This window comes from Tetrao urogallus (assembly GCF_951394365.1).
Source record: "Tetrao urogallus genome assembly, chromosome: 4".
NCBI classification, from domain to species: Eukaryota; Metazoa; Chordata; class Aves; order Galliformes; family Phasianidae; genus Tetrao; species Tetrao urogallus.
The window spans coordinates 63,454,986-63,473,461 of record NC_136817.1 but is presented as its reverse complement, the minus strand read 5'-3'; the positions used below and the strand labels follow the sequence as shown (position 1 = coordinate 63,473,461).

At 42.2% G+C, this 18,476-nt stretch overlaps 1 protein-coding gene across 1 annotated transcript in view; it reads left to right on the top strand.

The window, feature by feature from the left end:
• FGFR3 (fibroblast growth factor receptor 3) overlaps positions 1-3,514 on the top strand; it is a gene marked incomplete at both ends in the record, with an annotated part of 48,180 nt that extends 44,666 nt beyond the window's left edge. Inside the window, 4 exons of the mRNA XM_079534529.1 lie at positions 273-343; positions 1,598-1,735; positions 3,166-3,271; positions 3,350-3,514. Coding sequence (XP_079390655.1) covers positions 273-343; positions 1,598-1,735; positions 3,166-3,271; positions 3,350-3,514 — 480 coding nt within the window. The remainder of the gene's footprint in view (positions 1-272; positions 344-1,597; positions 1,736-3,165; positions 3,272-3,349) is intronic.
• Between the last annotated feature and the right edge of the window lie 14,962 nt (positions 3,515-18,476).

Genomic DNA, 18,476 nt, shown 5'->3' with positions numbered 1-18,476 from the left:
TTTAGATGCTCTGATATGTTAAACCTGCTTTGGCAGGGAAGTACAGTTCTCTGCAGAGAGCATTTACCACAAAGATTGTCAGCAAAGATCCAGGGATCAAATGTTGTAATCTGTTTACATGTGGTCACTACTGCTTTGCGCAGTGACCGGGAAGACAGATGTGATTGTTAATGAAAATGTTTCAAACTGGATTAGAAAAGAAGATTCAAATGGTGCCGTTGTGGCTGGGGGAATATGCTGATGGGATGTTCCCATTGTCTTCCTAATCACAGGGTCGGCTGCCTGTGAAATGGATGGCTCCAGAAGCATTGTTTGACCGGGTCTATACTCACCAGAGCGATGTGTAAGCATTATCCACATTTGAAAATAATAATAAAATGACAGCAAAATAAGCACTATCCCAAAGACAAACGTACTGCTAAACTCAAGCTCTGTCCAGGACATCGGGGGATGAAAATGCAAATGAATCAATTCCAGGCTGCAGCTTTGCACACGTGGTTCTGTTTTACTGTTATCGGTTGCTTTTAACCAAGGATCTCTAGCAGCTAGTAAGCTGTTGAAAAATTACTGGAAGGCAGGCAGGTATTTCTTGTGTGGTTTATAGATGAGGAGATTCATTCTGCAGGCTGCTGTCTTAAAGACTGCTCTTTCGTTTTCCTGACTCAGAGGGAAAGCAGAACAGTCTGGGAAGCAGTTTCAGCAGTTTTCATCGCATCTGAACTTCACACAGACCAAAGTAGCTCAATATGCATACACTTTATTTCAATATTTGGTTAATAATGGTTTTTTTACAGTAATTTAGCAGACAGGCTGCCTGTTCCCCAAGGCTTGCCGCTTGCAATTGGACAAATGAATCATTTCTATTTCTGTAAATTTCACATACTTTGGCTTTATTGATCTTAAATCATAGTTTCCATGCTTAGGTAATGCTGCATGGGGCATGACAGATAAATCAAAGCTAGAAAATGGGAGAGAGAGCATGCCTGAAACAGAGACAGATAATCCCTGTTTTTAAAAAGAAAATGAAGAAGGCAGAAGATATTTTTGAAAAGAGGACTTTTAACCAGAGCACAGCTGCAGGAGTGGAGTGTGTAACATTAGTGCTCTGCTGATTTTTGTTGGGGTATTTTTCTCTCAGCTTGGCCAGTGAAATGAGTGTTGTAACAAGCAAGTTTTGGTATCAGCTTGCACAATTAGTGGCCTGTGGTTCCAAGCCTGCGATTCAGTGAAGCTGTGCATGAATAATTTGATTTGTTCCATTCAGTGGAGCTGGTGGAAGACCTAACAAAGAGCTGGGGGTAATAGATGGGCTGTCACCTATCTGATTAAATGCTCATTTCAATTTCAGACTTGGTGCCTGGGATTTCTTTGCTATTGAGTTGGATCAGCAGAGATCTCCAAGTAACTAGTAAAAATGGCCTAGGCAATTAGTCATGCTATTGATGACTTTGTTAGCTATGCATGGCTGCACAGAAATAAAGCAGAGCAAGGGGAAGGGGATACTGGGGGGATGGGGGGGTGAATGTGGAGGGGAAAAAAAAAAAAAGCCACCAAAAAAACCCTCATTGAATTTTAAAGATCTTTCTTTGGTTTCCAGCTGGTCTTTTGGAGTGCTACTATGGGAGATCTTCACTTTGGGAGGGTCTCCATACCCAGGAATTCCTGTTGAAGAACTCTTCAAACTCTTGAAAGAAGGCCATCGGATGGATAAACCCGCCAACTGCACCCACGACCTGTGAGTGGAGAGGGGTGACCCTTTCTCCTCTTCCCACTCCCCCTTCCCTCTGTGGCCACAGACTGCCAGGGCCATGGCCAGGCCCTGCTTTGGGTAGTTGGGGTGTCACATTTCTTCCTCATTCATTGAGTGGCAATTTGGTGTGCAGATCTGGGATCTCATCCTTAGGACAGGCCCTCATCCTGCTTTCAGACCACATGCACACATGAGGTGAGGGCTCCACAAATCCCTCCTCCCATCCCCAAAGTAAGGTTGCAGTCTCATACCCTCCTTGCCCCACGCCTCAGGGATGCCGTCTTTGGAGTTACGGCCACAGCCCATTTTGTATCCCAGAAAATGACATAGTTATATTCAGTTCCTTCCTCATTTCTTCAGCTCCAGTGACTCCTCAAGCCAGCCTGAGTGGAGAAGGCTGTGCCTACCCATGCTTGGAGGGGAATTGCAGCCATCCCCTCAGCACTGGGCTGCCTCCCTGCTGCTCCTGACATGGCAGTTGGAGGGCTGGGCTATGTGGTTCCCCTCGCCCATAGCTTTTTTCTCAGGCAGACAGAATTCTAGGGGTGAGCCTCACAATGAGCAGTGAGCACTGCCATGGGTGACAGCCCACCTTGTCTGTCATCTTCTTCCTAGAAAAGCTGGAGAGTTGAGCAGAGAAAAACCTGATAAGGTTCAACAAGAGCGAGTGTAGAGTCTTGCACCTGGGGAGGAGTAACTGCATGCATCAGTACAGGTTAAGGGATGACTTGTTGGAGAGGAGCCAAATGGAGAAGGACCTGGGTGTCCTGGTGGACAGCAGGTTGGCCATGAGCCTTGCAGTGTCACCAAGACAGCCAACGGTAGCCTAGGGTGCATTAAAAATAGCATGACCAGCAGGTCAACTGAGGTGATCCTCCCCCTCTACTCCTCGCTGGTATGACCACATCTGGAGTGCTTTGTCCTGTTCTGGGCTCCTCAGTTCAAAAAAGATAAGAGGTAATCTAAAAATAGTCCAGCAAAGGGCCTCAAAGATGATTCAGTGCCTGAAGCATCTCTCTTATGAAGAAAGGCTGAGAGATCCAAGGCTGTTCAAGCCTGGAGAAGAGAAGGCTGAGAGGGATCTCATAACTGTTTATAAGTATCTAAAATTCAGGAGTCAGATGGATGGGATTAGTCTCTTTTTGGTTGGCCCAGCAACAGGACAGGGGGCAATAGGCACAAACTGGAGTGCATATCGTGTTTGATATGGAGTTCCATATGAAACATGAGCAAGAACTTTACTGTGGAGATGACAGAACCCTGGATAGGTCATGGAATCTCCTTCTCTGAAGCTTTTCAATAACCACCCAGATGCTTTCCTGTTCAACCTACTGTAGGGAACCTTCTTCAGCAGGGGGTTGAATTTGATGATCTCTGGAGATCCCTTCCAACCTCTGTAATTCTATGCCTGGTAGGTACATGATCATGCGGGAGTGCTGGCACGCCATCCCCTCGCAGCGACCCACCTTCAAGCAGCTGGTGGAAGACCTGGAAAGAGTCCTTACCATGACATCCACTGATGTGAGTGTGGTGTTGGTGTGGGAATACAGGGAGAGGTGGCTTATCTCCAAGCACACTAACGGGTCTGTCCCCCTTCAGGAGTACCTGGACCTCTCGGTGCCCTTTGAGCAGTACTCGCCCGCTGGCCAGGACACCCACAGCACCTGCTCCTCAGGGGACGACTCGGTTTTTGCACATGACCTGCTGCCTGATGAGCCCTGCCTGCCCAAGCATGCACCCTGTAATGGCGTCATCCGCACGTGACGGCCCCCCTGGACAGACGGATGGACAGACAGGCAGTGTGCCCACCCTGGCGCAAGTGCAGAGCGCCGAAGACAAACCCGTAGTGAAGGATGTTTCCATTAAACTGCTCAGTGATGCCAGAGGATTTTTGTTATTGAGCTGTTCAGGGTAAAAAAAAAAAAAAAAGAGTTAAAACATTTTTTTTTTCCCCCATTTGCTGTATAAAAAGTCAAGAAGCACTGTTTGGCCTGAAGGAACTCATCTCTTGCCAAGATGATCTATCATGTATGATTTTTTTAATTATTATTTTTTTTCTTTATTCCTAAACAGAATGTTAAATCTGAGGGCACTGCCCTCCCGCCTGCGCTTGCTGAGCGCCAGAGTAGCCAATCTGTGCCTACAACACAAAGAAGAGGAAAAAAATCTTCCTTTTTTTTAAAAAAAAAAAAAAGAAAAGCTAATGAAAAAAAAAAATGTAAAGAATGTAGAAATTCTTTGCTTATGCAATCTGTACATGAACCTTTTTGGTGGAGCTGAAAAGCCACGTTGCCTGCAGGGATTCATATATTTATAGAAATATCTATATTTTTGTTGTCGTCGTTTTTATAGCTTCGTGACCTTATTTCCCAGCTACATAGAAGGAATCTTTTTCAGAAGAAGAAAAATAAATAATACACAAATCAAGATGGAGGAAGAACTAAAAATTTTTTAAAAAGAGACAGTCAAGTCATCCTATAGGAGGAGAGCACTGCCTGGCCACTGGCCATGTCCCGTAGGGATTGCACACCCATGTGGCATCTGGAGCTGTGTCCCAACCTACAGGAAGAGCCGATCTCGGGAAAATCTTGCTTTTTGGAGACGGGGGTTTGCATATTTTTGCTTTCAAAGGGCAAGTTGTAGGGGAGAAACTCCTCCAGCCCTTGGCACCAGCGGTTTGGCTCCATCTACATGCAGTGACTTGGAGAAAGAAGTTACGGGTACCTGTAGGCAAGAGCCTTTAACTTATATCAAAAAGGTTTATTCCAGAGAATCTGTGTATATATCTATAAATATATCCTGTATATATATAAATAAATATATAGGGGAAAAAAAAAAAAGAATGTATAATACTAATTCAACATAAAGCAGTACTGAGAGAGTCTCAAAATATGAGCATTGCAATCTAGGATATACTGATCTGAGTGAAAGAGAAGAGTTGTGTTTGTTTTATATCTTCACAGTTTTGTTTTAAAAATTGTACGTTAACATGTATATTTGTAAAGTTATTTATAGACATTAACATATCTGTTCTTTGGTTTAAATAGCATAGTGTTACTGTAAACTTTAAATTTCACCGAATTTAAGGGTGGTTTTTTTTCTTTAACTTATTAAAAATGGAGAAAAAGTATATCAATCAAGTTTTTCTTTTGTGTTTATGGGAAATATTGAAAGAATGTATAGATGTACAGTCCTTTAACAAATTACATTTAATGTTTTATATATATATTTTATATATATGTATTCATTAAAAAAATATTAGTTTATCCTGGATTGCAGTGAGCAAAGGTAAGTTTATTTTTCAATACATCACCAGTGGTTAAAACCGAACAAATAGCAGAGGGATGGTTTTTACGTATTTCAGAAAAAAGAGGGCCAAGATTTCTTCCATCACTTTAACCACTGTTCATTACTGGGGCGTGGGTGTTTATTTTTCTATTTTCGAATGAAGGTATTCTTTGTGGTCCAGTCAATAAGTAGCACGCAGCAAAGCAACGTGTTGACTTTGGATGACGCGCATTAATTTTTTTTCCCCCTGTGCCTGTAACGTTGTATTCTGGGTTTAAGAAATACCATACGGGCAAAATAGCAAGAGGAGTGACATTGTTTGCAGGGGAGATGCAACGACTGCATATTTCTTTTGCATTTAACACATTGAAAAATGCCAGTAATGCCTAGTTTTCTGTTTTCGAAATGCTGTGCTTTTTTTGTTCCTGAATGTCAGACAGCAGTGAAAAAAGAACCTTCACGTGGCTCAAGCTGACAAGGGGGGAGGTGTTGGGGTGGGCTTTTTTTGTTGTTGTTTGTACCTTTTTTTTTTTTTTTTTTTGTCCAGAAGACTTCATCTGCTATCACAAAGAGGCAAGGAGAAATGCATCCTGAATTCCTCCTTCACATTTTTCTCTGGTGCACATTACATATCAACGTTTCAGAATAGCAGGATGGCAGCATCTCATTTTTAACTTTTTTTTTTTTTTTTCCTTCTTAGAGCCACAAAATCCTTATCCTAAAATAAATAATTTATAGTTTGAGGTTATTTCAATGGACGTTTGAGAAGGTAGATTTCTATAGAATTTTGTTTTGTTGGGATAAAAAAAGAAAAAGAATTTTTTGGTATTTTCTTACAAATGTCTGCTAATTGTGTACATTCCAAGTACTCGAAGCATTGTGTTTCGTGTACTGAAAAAAGAAAATGTACAAAACTGTGCATGATTTCAAATGTTACTAGATATTATAAATATATATATAATTTATTGAGTTTTTACAAGATGTATCTGTTGTAGACTTGTTGACTTAACATTTCTTATTCAATGCTTATATAGTTTTATAGCCTGGACTATTATCTTTAAAAGCTTAAAAAAATTAAAATTCCAATTTTGTTACATTTTATACTGTTGATGTTACAATCCACAGGTTTGCATAGCGTGATTTTTCAACAAGCAACTCTGTTCAGTTTATTTTAATAATGTACTTCTGTGCCTGACAGCTGCAGCTGTCAAAGGTGTGAGACAAACACTAAATAAAACTATTCTGCTTTTGTTAACATGGCAAACTTAATTTTACAAAAATAATAATAATAATAAACAAGTTGTTAAATTCTGGGATTTATTCCCAGTTGTGAGGGTCCTTTGGAGAAAAAAAAAAAGAAAAAAAAAAAAAAAAGAAGTAGAAAAAGTAGCCCTAGCACAAGCGCAGGGTTTGCTAATGAAACCTGGGTTTATTCAGAGCAGGAGCTCTCCCACTAAGAGAATGGTTTCTGGGAAAGAGTGCATGTGAGCGCACAGAGCAGGCACTGTGAGATGGACACACAGGGCCCCATCCTGCCCAGCACCAAAGGGGCAGATGCATTTGGTTCCTTCGTATTTGGGAATGTGGAAGGGAACTCTAATCTGTGCTTTGCTGGCAGCAGATGGAGTGCAGGGGGTTGCTGCAGCTCAGGAATTATTGGCCATATAAAATTAATAGACTCTTACGAGTGATTCTCTGCTTCCCAGAAACCTTTTAACTTTTGCTTTCAGGTCTTATGGGGAGTGGCTGAGGGAGCTGGGATTGTTCAGTCTGGAGAAGAGGAGGATCAGGGGAGATCATATCACTCTCTACAACTGTGTGAACAAAGATTGTAGTGAGGTGGGGGTCAGGCTCTTCTCTCAGGTAGCAGAAATAGGATGACAGAGAATGGCTCTGTGTTGCACCAGGGAAGATTCATGTTGGATATAAATAAAAATTTCCTCTCTGGAAGAGTGGTGATGCATTGGAACAGGCTGTCCAGGGAAGTGATGGAGTCCCTGTCCCTGGAGGTGTTCAGCAGGCATGGAGATGTGGCTCTCAGCGATGTGGTTAATGAGCATTGATTGGGATGTGTTGACGGTTGGACTAGATGATGTTAGAGGCCTTTTTCAACCTTAATGATTCTATGATTCTAATTTTATCTCACTACAAGTTATTTGCAGTTTGAAGTAAGAGGCCAGGCAGGAGAGCACAGGGGTCTATGCATTTCTGCAGCACTGGAAGCAATGTCACTGCTAGCAGAATTCTTTTTTTTAAGAGTGATTGCTTGGTATTTAGGTCATTTCCTTGACATGGTAGGAAAAACCTTTTTTAGTACTACCAAGTCGCACTGCACTGTGGGAGGAGAAATCTGGCTTCAGCAGTGGGTTGTTTCCATGCTTTCAGGACATGTTCTGATGGCCAGCACTGAGCCCTGTCCCAGCAGGAGTGGCACAGAGTGAAGAATGACCTCTGCTCATTCATCATGGCATGGAGGTGAGGATGTGCACCGCTGGCCACCAGGATGAGAAAGCGCAAGAGGGACAGAGCTGCAGTTAGCTGTAGAGTTTAGCACTGCCTGTGTTTAGCTTGTGTGTTACAGCTGCAGAGAAAAGTCCTCCAAGCACACAAGACAAAGTTTGTCTGTGGCTGACCTGCACATGGAGCTGGCGTGATGTTTGCTTTTCCTCTTGAGTTTCATGATGTCATTCTTCCTCTGCCAGCCTTCATGCACTGCACTGTTCGCTTGCGGGTTAGAGAGGGGGATAATGCTTTGCTTTAATTGCCCTACTGTGCAGCGAGTTCTCAGCCAAGGAGGAATATTTGGCTGCTGCAGGTGATATGCATTTAGCAACTTGCAAAACAATCTCAAGGACCACTGAAGCTGCTTCAGGGGGGCAGTCACTGAGCGAGTCCCAGCCCAGCCATCACCGCTCATCCTCCCCTTTAGTGGCTGCAGCTTTCCACCCAAGCCATGTTTCCTTTCCACATGAAAGAGGTATTTTTCAAAACAGAACAAGTGTCTCTTTTCCTCTGCGGGTGACTGCACAAACAGGGCCTCACGCTGGCCCTTCTGACCTGTTTCATAGCAACGTTCAAACAAGTTACTAATATTGTAATATTTTATGTGTCCTCGTTGGCCATGGCTCTGTGGTAAGCCAGGCAGGATTTGGCTAAAGGAAAAAAAAAGTCTGAAGCTCCACAGGTGTCAGTAGGAAATGGAGGCAGCTAGAATGAAAACAGCCAAGTTTCCTCATTCCTGGTGCCATCTAAAACTCTGATGCTGGTGGACTCCTCTAGCAAGTTAGTGCTTTCCAGAGGCTCTACATGACCTGCAGAAAGGGAAGGTGGAGGCACGAGTTGTACTGACATTAAAAGGGAGTAGAAAGAAGGATGACTGCTCAACATCATAGAGCTATCAGCAATGGAGAGACAGGAGGGAATGGCCATGCACTGAAGTACTTAGTGGCCCAAGACCATGGTCTTGTCAAAAAAGAAGGGATTTGTCATGCTTGACTGTACCCATTCTCCAATTTCTCAGCTGCACTGGCTCTGTTTCATAACCATCCCCACGTGTCACAAATGAAAACTGATGCTGAGTAGCACAAGATAAGCCATGGATAATCAACTCACGGCCTCCGGAATGATAACACACCCTGTTCAGCCATTTTTACAGACATTTAGCTAAATTCCATCTCTGTGTACCCCCAGGTCTACCTCACCATCCCCCGCATCCCCTGGGGGCATGGTAGGCTGAGATAGGAGAGAAAGATGGTAGCACTGCCTGACATCAAACCTGTCTCAGGCAGGTACTGCATTTGGGTTCACTGTCCTCAGCTAGAGGCAACACAGATAACAAGGTAATCCAACACTTCCAGGCATCAGCAACTGTATTACAGCGCAGGGGTAAAGAATAATACTACCTTTTAACTCACTTCCTAACAGGAGAGGAACAGAACATAAAGTAATGACAGCAGAAAATCTAAGCTAAGAAAGTTAATAAGGAACGTCACATGCCCTGAAGACTCTGCCAGATTTGTAGAACTGGGCAGAACTCAAACATCTTAAAAGCGCTCACTGAAGCTACCTTGAGGAACTATCCAGTTTTGAGTAGCAAATGCAAGATGATCACAGACTGCACAGATATCAGCACAACATCTTGCACTTGCCTGAGCCTTCAGATATCTCTGGTCCTAACAAAAATGGCTGAACACAATTCAAGAAAAATAATACCATAGCTTTCCTGGATAGCACTATAGGTATCTTTTTTTCCCCCAGTACAGCCAATAATATGTTCAAGACACAATTCTTTGTGCTGACCTTCCATCAAACACTTGTCTAGTTTGCTCAGCAAAGCAGAAAACCCATTTGTTTGGTTCCAACAAGTCAATGCCAAGTTTTCCACTTCCACACCAGTAATATGAAAGAGGCAGACAAATAGAACTTTCTCCAAAAGTAAAAATTAGCTAGTCTTTATAGAAGTTGTTTTCAAGCAGATCCTTGTATTAAACCTGCTTTAATCATATTGGCACGTAATCCCTTGTTATTAATAGGCATGGAATAGAGATACCTGTTTTCATGCTCTTGTGTGTCCCTGCAGGATTTAGCTCCTTCTCCAGGCTCCACAGCCCCTGTCCTCATAGGAGAGGTGTTCCATCCCTTGGGTCATTTTTGTGGCCCTCCTCTGGATGTGCTCCAACAGCTCCATGCTTCTCCTGTACTGAGGACTCATTAACTGGACGCAGTGCTCCAGGTGAGGCCTCACCAGTGCAGAACATAGAGGCAAGATCACCTCCCTCACCCTTCTGGCCACAGTCTTTTTATGCAGCCCCAGACACGGTTGGCTTTCCAGGCTGCAAGCTTGCCATCCATCAGTATCCCAAAGTCCTTTTTGACAAGGCTGTACTCGATTCTTTCATCCCCCAATACAATACATTTCCATATACTTGTGAGTTCACATGCTGTTATGTGTTACTGTCAGGAAGGGTTAATTATTTATAACCTGCATATGAAATGTTCAAACCTGGGGTAGTCTGAATGATATCTCAGAGCTCCTGTTACACAGGTAATGCAGATTTCTGGTGTTTATTCTCCCTTGCTAAGAAACCACATAGCCAACTCTATGCTGCAGATGAGAGGTTGAATTTTAGGGCTGATTGATCTGGGCACTATAAAATAGATTTGTGGAAACACCCTTGACAGTATGAATTCCTATCTAATGCTTTTATTGGAAGTTTATGGCTTGCATATGAAAAACTGCAAATCCCTCCCAAAGGCATCTTTGGTCAAATTCTTGGAGAACACCTAGAAAATCAAGAATCAGACCATCTAAATGAGACCCTGCAGTCACACAACCTGCCTCTTCAAAAAGATGGTTCTGCTCAGAACAACTCTTACTGCCTCAGCTTGGGGTATTTAAATATCCAGTTAATAGAAATTATCTGCCAAGCAGCCCTTCAAACTACCCAGTGAAATATTCCTACCCTGACAGAAACTCATGAAAATTTAGATTGTGTTTTTGCAAGCATTATCACCTTCCAAATAGCCCAGGAGAGAAAAGGAGAGGTTATGCAGTGCATCCCTAATGACCAGGGAAATTTGTCTGGTAAAGCAAACACTGAGGTCTGAAACCACCATACTTGGCTCCTGAACAGCACAGTGTCTACTAGATAAAAAATGCAGATAAATACAACACGCATAATGAGGCTGATGCTGAACATAGAGATCCAGATGGATGCAGGTCCCGGGCTGCAAGTGAGAGATGAAAAGGACCTTCTAGCTCTTTCCTTGCATAGACTGAGTGAAGATGTTCAGGGTGGAGTGGAGATGACCAACATCTGGAGTTCCCCCAGTACGAGAATGAACAGTTTTGCTAGTATATATGCTAGTAAAATTGATGCTTTTAATGTTACCTATCACTTTTACTGATTTTTACTGCTCAGGCCAAGGTTCAGCCTTAAACTACGGGAAGTCTCAAAATAACTGAAACATTTTGGATATGCCTCTTGTGCCTCCATTATGTCCTTACTAATTAGTTTGTGATGAGATTTTCTGTTGAAAAGTTACCAGGGGAAATGTGCACACTGGTGCCATGTTTTACCTCTGTTAGGAGTTATCATTTATTTGTGAGGATCAAATTTTTCTTTCTCAGTTTGAAGAATAAGCAGGAGGTAAGAAACCTGAGCCAGTGGCAGCCTTCAGATCCTGCATCCACTCTATGCAATGCCTCACTATTGGCCTTCACTCTGAGAGTGACTTTAACAACAGTTTCAGGAATTAGGTTTCCAAATCAAGGCTGTAATTGGATATCCAGAAAACAGAAAGGTAAGTGCTGTATTCATTACAACATTGCAATGTTACATTGGAACATAAAGACTTTTGACTTTTCCATCAGCCTTGTACTTAAATATAGAATCTAAGAAATTTTTACAAGGTAGAGGAAGGACAAGAAATTGCTGGCAAAAGAAGCATTTCTGAGGTTGCAGAATCAAAAATTATTTCAGTTGGCTGATCCAAAGCTAGTTAATTTTCTTGAATGTGCCACAGTCTTCATGTAGGTGGTACTAGCTCGTATTTGCCTTGCCCAGATCAACATAGCACACAGATTATGTGGACAAGGAGTAACATAAGCATAGTGTGATCCCAAGGAGAGCAAGCAGTTCTTCAAAAGGAATACATTTATTCTCATCATCCCAGTAAATCTGAAAAAAACATGTAAAAAGTGACATTTTAATTTTTAGGCAAAATTTCCAGCAAAGCCAAGGGAAGCTTGCTGGTATGGGAGGAACCAGAGAAGTAGGGCCTCCATGCGTGTGTGAGCACGTAGAACAGGGCAAAAAAACAGTTGTTTATGCAACATTGAAATTGAGAAATGAAGCAGTCAAGCGACGCAGTGCTAGGGTTGAATGCTCAGTCGTAATGTTGTCTCCTAGTATATAAGGTTCAGCAGCGGTGTGTTTGTATATCGTTATGGATCCATGCAACAAACAGTCTCTTCGAGACAGGGCAAGATCGGTGAAATGTGGTGGTTTGTTCAGGGACAACTCAACCTTTGATTATCCTGCCTGAAAAAGAGACCCAAACCAAGACCTTAACACGCACCAGCAATTAACAGGCATCTTGCTCTAGAATGCTCCTTGTAGCTAGTGCACACCAACCCAACCGTCCATTTTTGTAAGCACAGGCCTATAGAGACTCATTATAAAAGCCCACATCACCCCTCAGGATTCAGTTGTGCAATACCGCCAGGTCAGGCACAGCTCAACTCCTTCTAGCAAGAGATTTTTGGGAAATGAGTGTGTGTAGGTTCAAGGAAAGATCTTAACATGTTCTATATGCCTTTCAAGCTTCCAATGGATTGCTTCCTAAGTAAGAGTCAAATTCTGTTCTTCCTCATACTATCTTGATGATTCACAGAACAAAAGTATTGAGGCACTGGAACATGTTGCCCAGAAAAGTTGTAGATGCCCCACTCCTGGAAGTGCACAATGGGGCCCTGGATGGGTTGGATGGGGCCCTGGGCAGCCTGATTTGGTGGGGGGCAATCAGCCTATGGTGAGGAGCTGGAACTGGATGGGCTTTATGGTCTCTTCCAACTTAAGCCATTCTATGATTCTGCGATTCCTAGCATATTATGCATATTACTCCAAATGATCGAATCTAATGCTGTTTATTTTTATTTCCTCAATGTCTGAGTGATTCATTTGGCTCAGAAAATGGATTTCGCTATCATTTCAAGCAACTGCTAATTAGAATGACTGAAAGCAAGTACTTAATTCCAGCCTGAAAGAAGCCAATGGTTCACATTAAATATCAGATAAGGTGAAACATATCAATTTAGTCTAGCTATATGTTTGTCAGATTTCTCTGTATGTATCTCAAGCATGAGTAAGATACAACCAATGAGAAGGAAATCAGATATCACCAAACTCTAAGTAATACTCATGGAGCATAACGCTCTCCATTCATCTTAGGTGCACTGAAGTTCAAAGCTCAGATGAAGCAGATCTTTTTTTGAGGGAAATCTAATGCACAGAATTAGTGAAATAACCCATAAACCATCCATCTCTATTTTCATGTCAAAACGCTCCATGGAGCTGAAGCAAGAAAGATTTTTGCAAATTCAGTTAAGCAAGAGTAATTGAAGCTCAAGGAACAGGATGAGTTTGTGGTATATCCACCAGGTACACACAGATAGATAGGGTCTGGTGACAAGAGAGGCTTCTCAGATCTCTGCGTATTCTTTTAGGATGATGACAAAGCTGCTGCCCTTGACAGATAATTAAAGTAGTTTACAGGCACAGAAACTAAGACAGGTATTTTTGGAATATCTGCCTTAATTTCCATTTGAGAGCTAAAGCTTCCAGTATGGTGCAAATTAAAGCCATATTTTCATTAACTATCCTGTCACACAACATATTGCAGTAGTAACCCTAGGAGCTCGGGCATGGTAGAAAATTAACCACTTGGCTTCTCTCAGCCCTGCTCTTGCTAAGATTGTATGGAAGAAATATTCAATATTTTTCACCACTCCCATAAAAAACATAAAACTTACAAGCCAAAAAAAGCCCCAAACCAAACAACAAAAAAAAAAGACATATCATAATTGTCAGATAACACGTGGATTTAGCTGTCTCATCTTCAAACACTCAGGTATGAACCAGAGAAGTGGTAGAGTCGCCATCCCTGGAGGTGTACAAGAAACATGTGGTTGTGACCCTAGGGAGTATGGTTAGCGGGCATGCTGGGGGTAAGCTGGCAGTTGTACTAGATCTTAGAGGTCTTTTCCAACCTTGTGATTCGATTCTATTGACCATCTTCCTGCCTAGCATTAAACCTCCCATTATTTAGTATTTGCCTCAGAAAGACAAGTACTGTCCTTTAAGGGAAGCTACAAACTGGACACATTTTATCCTGGCATCCCCTGCACAGCCATCCCCACCACTCTTCTCATCAGAAAACCCCCAAACACATCATTTTAAAGCATTGGGTATAACCCAGCAGTTATTTTTTCTGCAGTTCTGCTGCTTCTGCAACTCTTACTCTGGAGTACACCTAACACATTCAGTTGCCCCCGAGCCAGGGCTTTACCTGTGCTCATTCACCATAAAACCCTGTTGTTCTGTGGGAACATCTGCTCATTTGAGCTCCACCCAAACACCCCACACATTCTTCAGAAATTTCTCTTTCTACAGCTCTAGTTGCTTTTTGCCAACAGCAATATACACACTTGACATGCTAAGAAAAAGTATTTAGTGGGGGGAGGAAAATGCGTTCCTCATAAATTATTCTCACTGCAGGATAGCTGCAATCAAGCTAACAATCCTGTATTTTAGGAAACCTGTTTGCAAAAGTAAAGGAGCCTGACTGAGTCAGCTAAGGTGAAATATTCACCATTTCCTCTCCATAATACCCTTCAAAAAAGCTTTTGTGGCAATTTACTATACTGACCACTGGTTACTACTGGTTTAAGCAAATGGAGAGCTATGGAACACCCCAAGAGACAAATCCCACATTTGAATCAATATTTGGTGACAGACAGAGGAAGGGATTCCTACCAATGCTTCTATCGCAGCTTCTGTGAAATGGGCTGCGAGTTTGGCTTTGGTTTGTGGCCAGCTCCTGTTCCTTATCTCCCTGGGGATGATCCATCCCTGATAACAATAACTGAATTTACACGGAAGAGCAAAAGCTCTTTTCTGATGGGCATGGAAGAAAGCACAGACAGATATAGGGTACGGAGGTTTGGGGAATTTTCTGACTTGATAAAACCTCACACTTGCAATTTCAACACACACACACACACACACACACACACACACACACACAAAAAAAAAAAAAAAAAACATTTAAAACATTTAGTTCTTTTTATTTTCAGTAAAAATCACCAGTTGGAGCTCTTTCTATTTGATTTCTCATTTTTGAATTTGAAAAGTTCTAAACTCAGCTTTTCTTTCCAATGAAGAAGTTTAAATACGATTTAATATCATGACCCCAGCACCTGAGGTTTACAAGACAGGAAGCAAAGAGAATAATTGCCAGCTTCACTTTTCATTCATACGAATGAAAGTCTTGGCAGTTTTCAGACCTGAAATGACAATTTTCAGTCCAAAAAAGATGCAGAAGTTTGAAAAATCTAGGTAATGTTTGAGTTCTGACTGCACTTCTCCGCCAGTACCATCTTGCCACAGCTGCTGGTGGTGCTGGCATTACTTGGAGTAGGACAACCTTTTAAACGTGTGGTGGTGACTGGTCACTAAAACTCTCTGTAAGAGCCGTATTTCAGTCATTCCTGTGCTTCACACTTGATCTTCAGTCATCTGGCTAGTCATGCTGAATTTGTTGCTAAAAATTCTTGTCCCAGATGACCCAGTGCTCTTTGAAGCTCCACTCTGAGTTTGCAGTGCCCTTGTGTTTTCCTTGTCAGAATGCAAACAACAACCTCTGTCTGAGAAGACATGGTCAGTAAGCTTTTCCTGAGCTTCTTATTTTTAGTCACAAAGTTTTAGTTAAAGGTTGACATCTCATAGCATTGAGCATTGCACAAATGCCTGGCACCTGATTCTTGCCCTCCAAATTAGGATTCTGGAACAGACCAAGTTAGAAAACCAAGTTGTAGACAAGTCAGGCAGAGAGTGTATGTCCTTTAGCACACAAAAAAACTAAAACAACCCAGCTCTGACCTTCAGGTCTCTCCAGTACTGTCACTGCAAAACCAACGCAAAAGAAATACCCTTTACTTAATCCTTTGCAGAGTTTCATGACTAGTCCAAGCGTTAAGCAAAAGAGGCCGATTGCAGAAACGATCTTCAAACCAGCTTGTTACTCAAGAGCTCCCTCTGGTTGGATGCTCAGTGCCAGGAAGGTGGACAAAGTTTCTGTAAAACCTGTTCAAACTGCAGCACTACACTTATTCCCTTTGCTCCTGCAGTTTCAATTAATCCAGCTTGATTTAATCTTTTGTAATTGCGCAGTGCGTTTTTATTTAAATGTGCCTCCAGTCTTCCATCAATTAGTACATCCATGCATAATGGATGGCAGTACCTCAGATCTCACCGGACTGCCTCCCTCACTTCCTCAGCTCCAAAAATGCTTCAGGTGGCTGCCAGAAACTGAACATTTCTCTCTCCGATTCTAGACCATCTTGTAAAAAGCCTGTTTGCAATCACATGAGCACTGCACTGAAATAACTCCACATGCAGACAAGTTCTATTAAATCATCCATGTAGTCATGCTTTTCCCGTTACCCTTAGAAGTGGTTCCCATAGAAAGTCATGCACTGATTTTGATTGGCAGGAGAAAGTTAAGTTGAAATAAGAGTTATTGAGTTGTATGAACTGGGTTCTGGCTCTGCCATATTTAATAAACTCCACATATTGCTTAATTCATCTGTAACAGTAAATGGATAGTTATACATGGTGCTCCCTGGTTTGCCTGTTATCAGTAGTTATAGTGATGTGAAGTGGGTTGACTAACTATAACTATTAGAATCGTTAAGATTGGAAAAGACCAATAAGACAATCTGGACCAACCCCAACCCACCCCCACCATGCCCACCGACCATGTCCCTCAATGTCGCACCTCCACAGTTCTTGAACACCTCCAGGGACAGCGACTCCACCACCTCCCCAAGCAGCCTGTTCCAATGCACTACCACTCTTTCTGAGAATATATTTTTCCTAATATCCAACCTGAACCTCCTCTGGCACAACTCAAAGCCATTGCCTTGTATTCTATTATTCAGATACAGTCTGCAGATGCATCTACAAGCCATCAAACACCTTTGGCTTTGGCAAAACTTTGTCAAATCAATCTTCAAAGCCCACTTTTCTGATGCAAAGTAGAATATTTACCAAGATGTGTATGCACCGCACAAAGTCATGTCAACAAAAGCAAAGAATGAGAAGTGCACAGTGCTTATACAGGTGGCCTTCACCACCTTCTGTCTATCTGCACTAGTGCTGGAAAAGAAACTGAGGGAACAGCAAGTTTTCCCTAAATTCTCTGTTCCCATTAATGCCATTGAGATAGATGGGTTAATGCTCTCCTCTTTAACAAAATCTTCATGAAAGTGGATGGTAATTGCAACTAACAAGCAGACACCAACTAGAGATGAATCTGTTCTGTGCTCTTCACTTGTCTGTAGCTACAGATCTACACTGTCTACAGTGGAAAAGTTCATCTTAGAATATATATTTGTTTGCATGATTAAACCACTGCCACCACAATATTCAATATTATTTTGCCTTTGGCAGCAACAAGGACATCTGGGCAAAACAGTATTTAATATTATGCTAGTTAAGGCATGTCAGATAATATACTTTCCAATATGAGGCACTCTCCCACAACAGACAAGCCATAGAAAACCAGTTTTTGTGGTCACTGAATTAAATAAAGCCTTTGTGAAGTTATATGAGATGGGTCAACATCCACTCCAGCAAGAGCCCCTCATAGCAGGGGCAATCCAATGCAATGGCATCTTACAGGTACAAGCCCAAGAGCACCACACCACGAAGATCAATCTATAAACTCCCAGTAAAGCCTGAAATATGGAATTGGGCTGTGCTGGGATCTCTCACCTTATATTTGGTTTCTGAATGAAATAACTCACACCTGCTACAATAGAACACTAGGTCAGTCTGCATCTGTGCTGTGGTCACAGCCACGCTCACAAGCATGACCTATCTGGATCTACCCTGCTTCTTTGTTAGCTTCTCCAGATGTGGGGACACTCTGCACCCCAGCTTCCAACAAAATGTGCTCCTTTTCCTCTTGTCACATTTTCTCAGGACTGATGCAAAGGTTCCGGTTGCATGCTCTGTTTCATGTTATTCACCTTAAAAGCTTTCTCACTTTTAATTGTTCTCTCTCTGGAGAAAGCAAATGTTGCTGTACCTGTAAGATGTTTCCTCAAGATGCTGCATATACCCTACACACACATACACACACACTCACACACAATGTCTGTTAGGTTAAAGACATACACATAAACATATTAACCTATTCAGGAGATGTAGAGAGAGATAAAAGCTCATGAAGGTGCATTATGAGAGGAAAAAAAAAAAAACAAAAAAAAACCAACAAAAAAACAACAACATATTCTTCAGCTGTGGCAGAGATCAGCACAAGTCAGTCAGTCCAGCAGCAATAGTGCAGCACTGGAGACCCATCAGTGAATTCACAACTACTTGGGCATCATACAGTGAGCTTATTGGCTACACAAAGCCAAGTCTGTCCACTGTTAGAGGCCTCTGATGGTTGTTGCCACCATATGAACTATGGCTATGTAAGCTCACTTATCATGCATGAGAGCACAGGCAATGCTGGCATGGTCCCCAGTTATAATCCAGTCCAGGAGCTGGAAATACAAACTGTCCTGTACTGATTCCATCCTGCCAGAGGATTCTCCAGTGCATGGGAACTTTTCTCTTGGCAGCTTAGCCAGTTTTTCTGGTTTGCT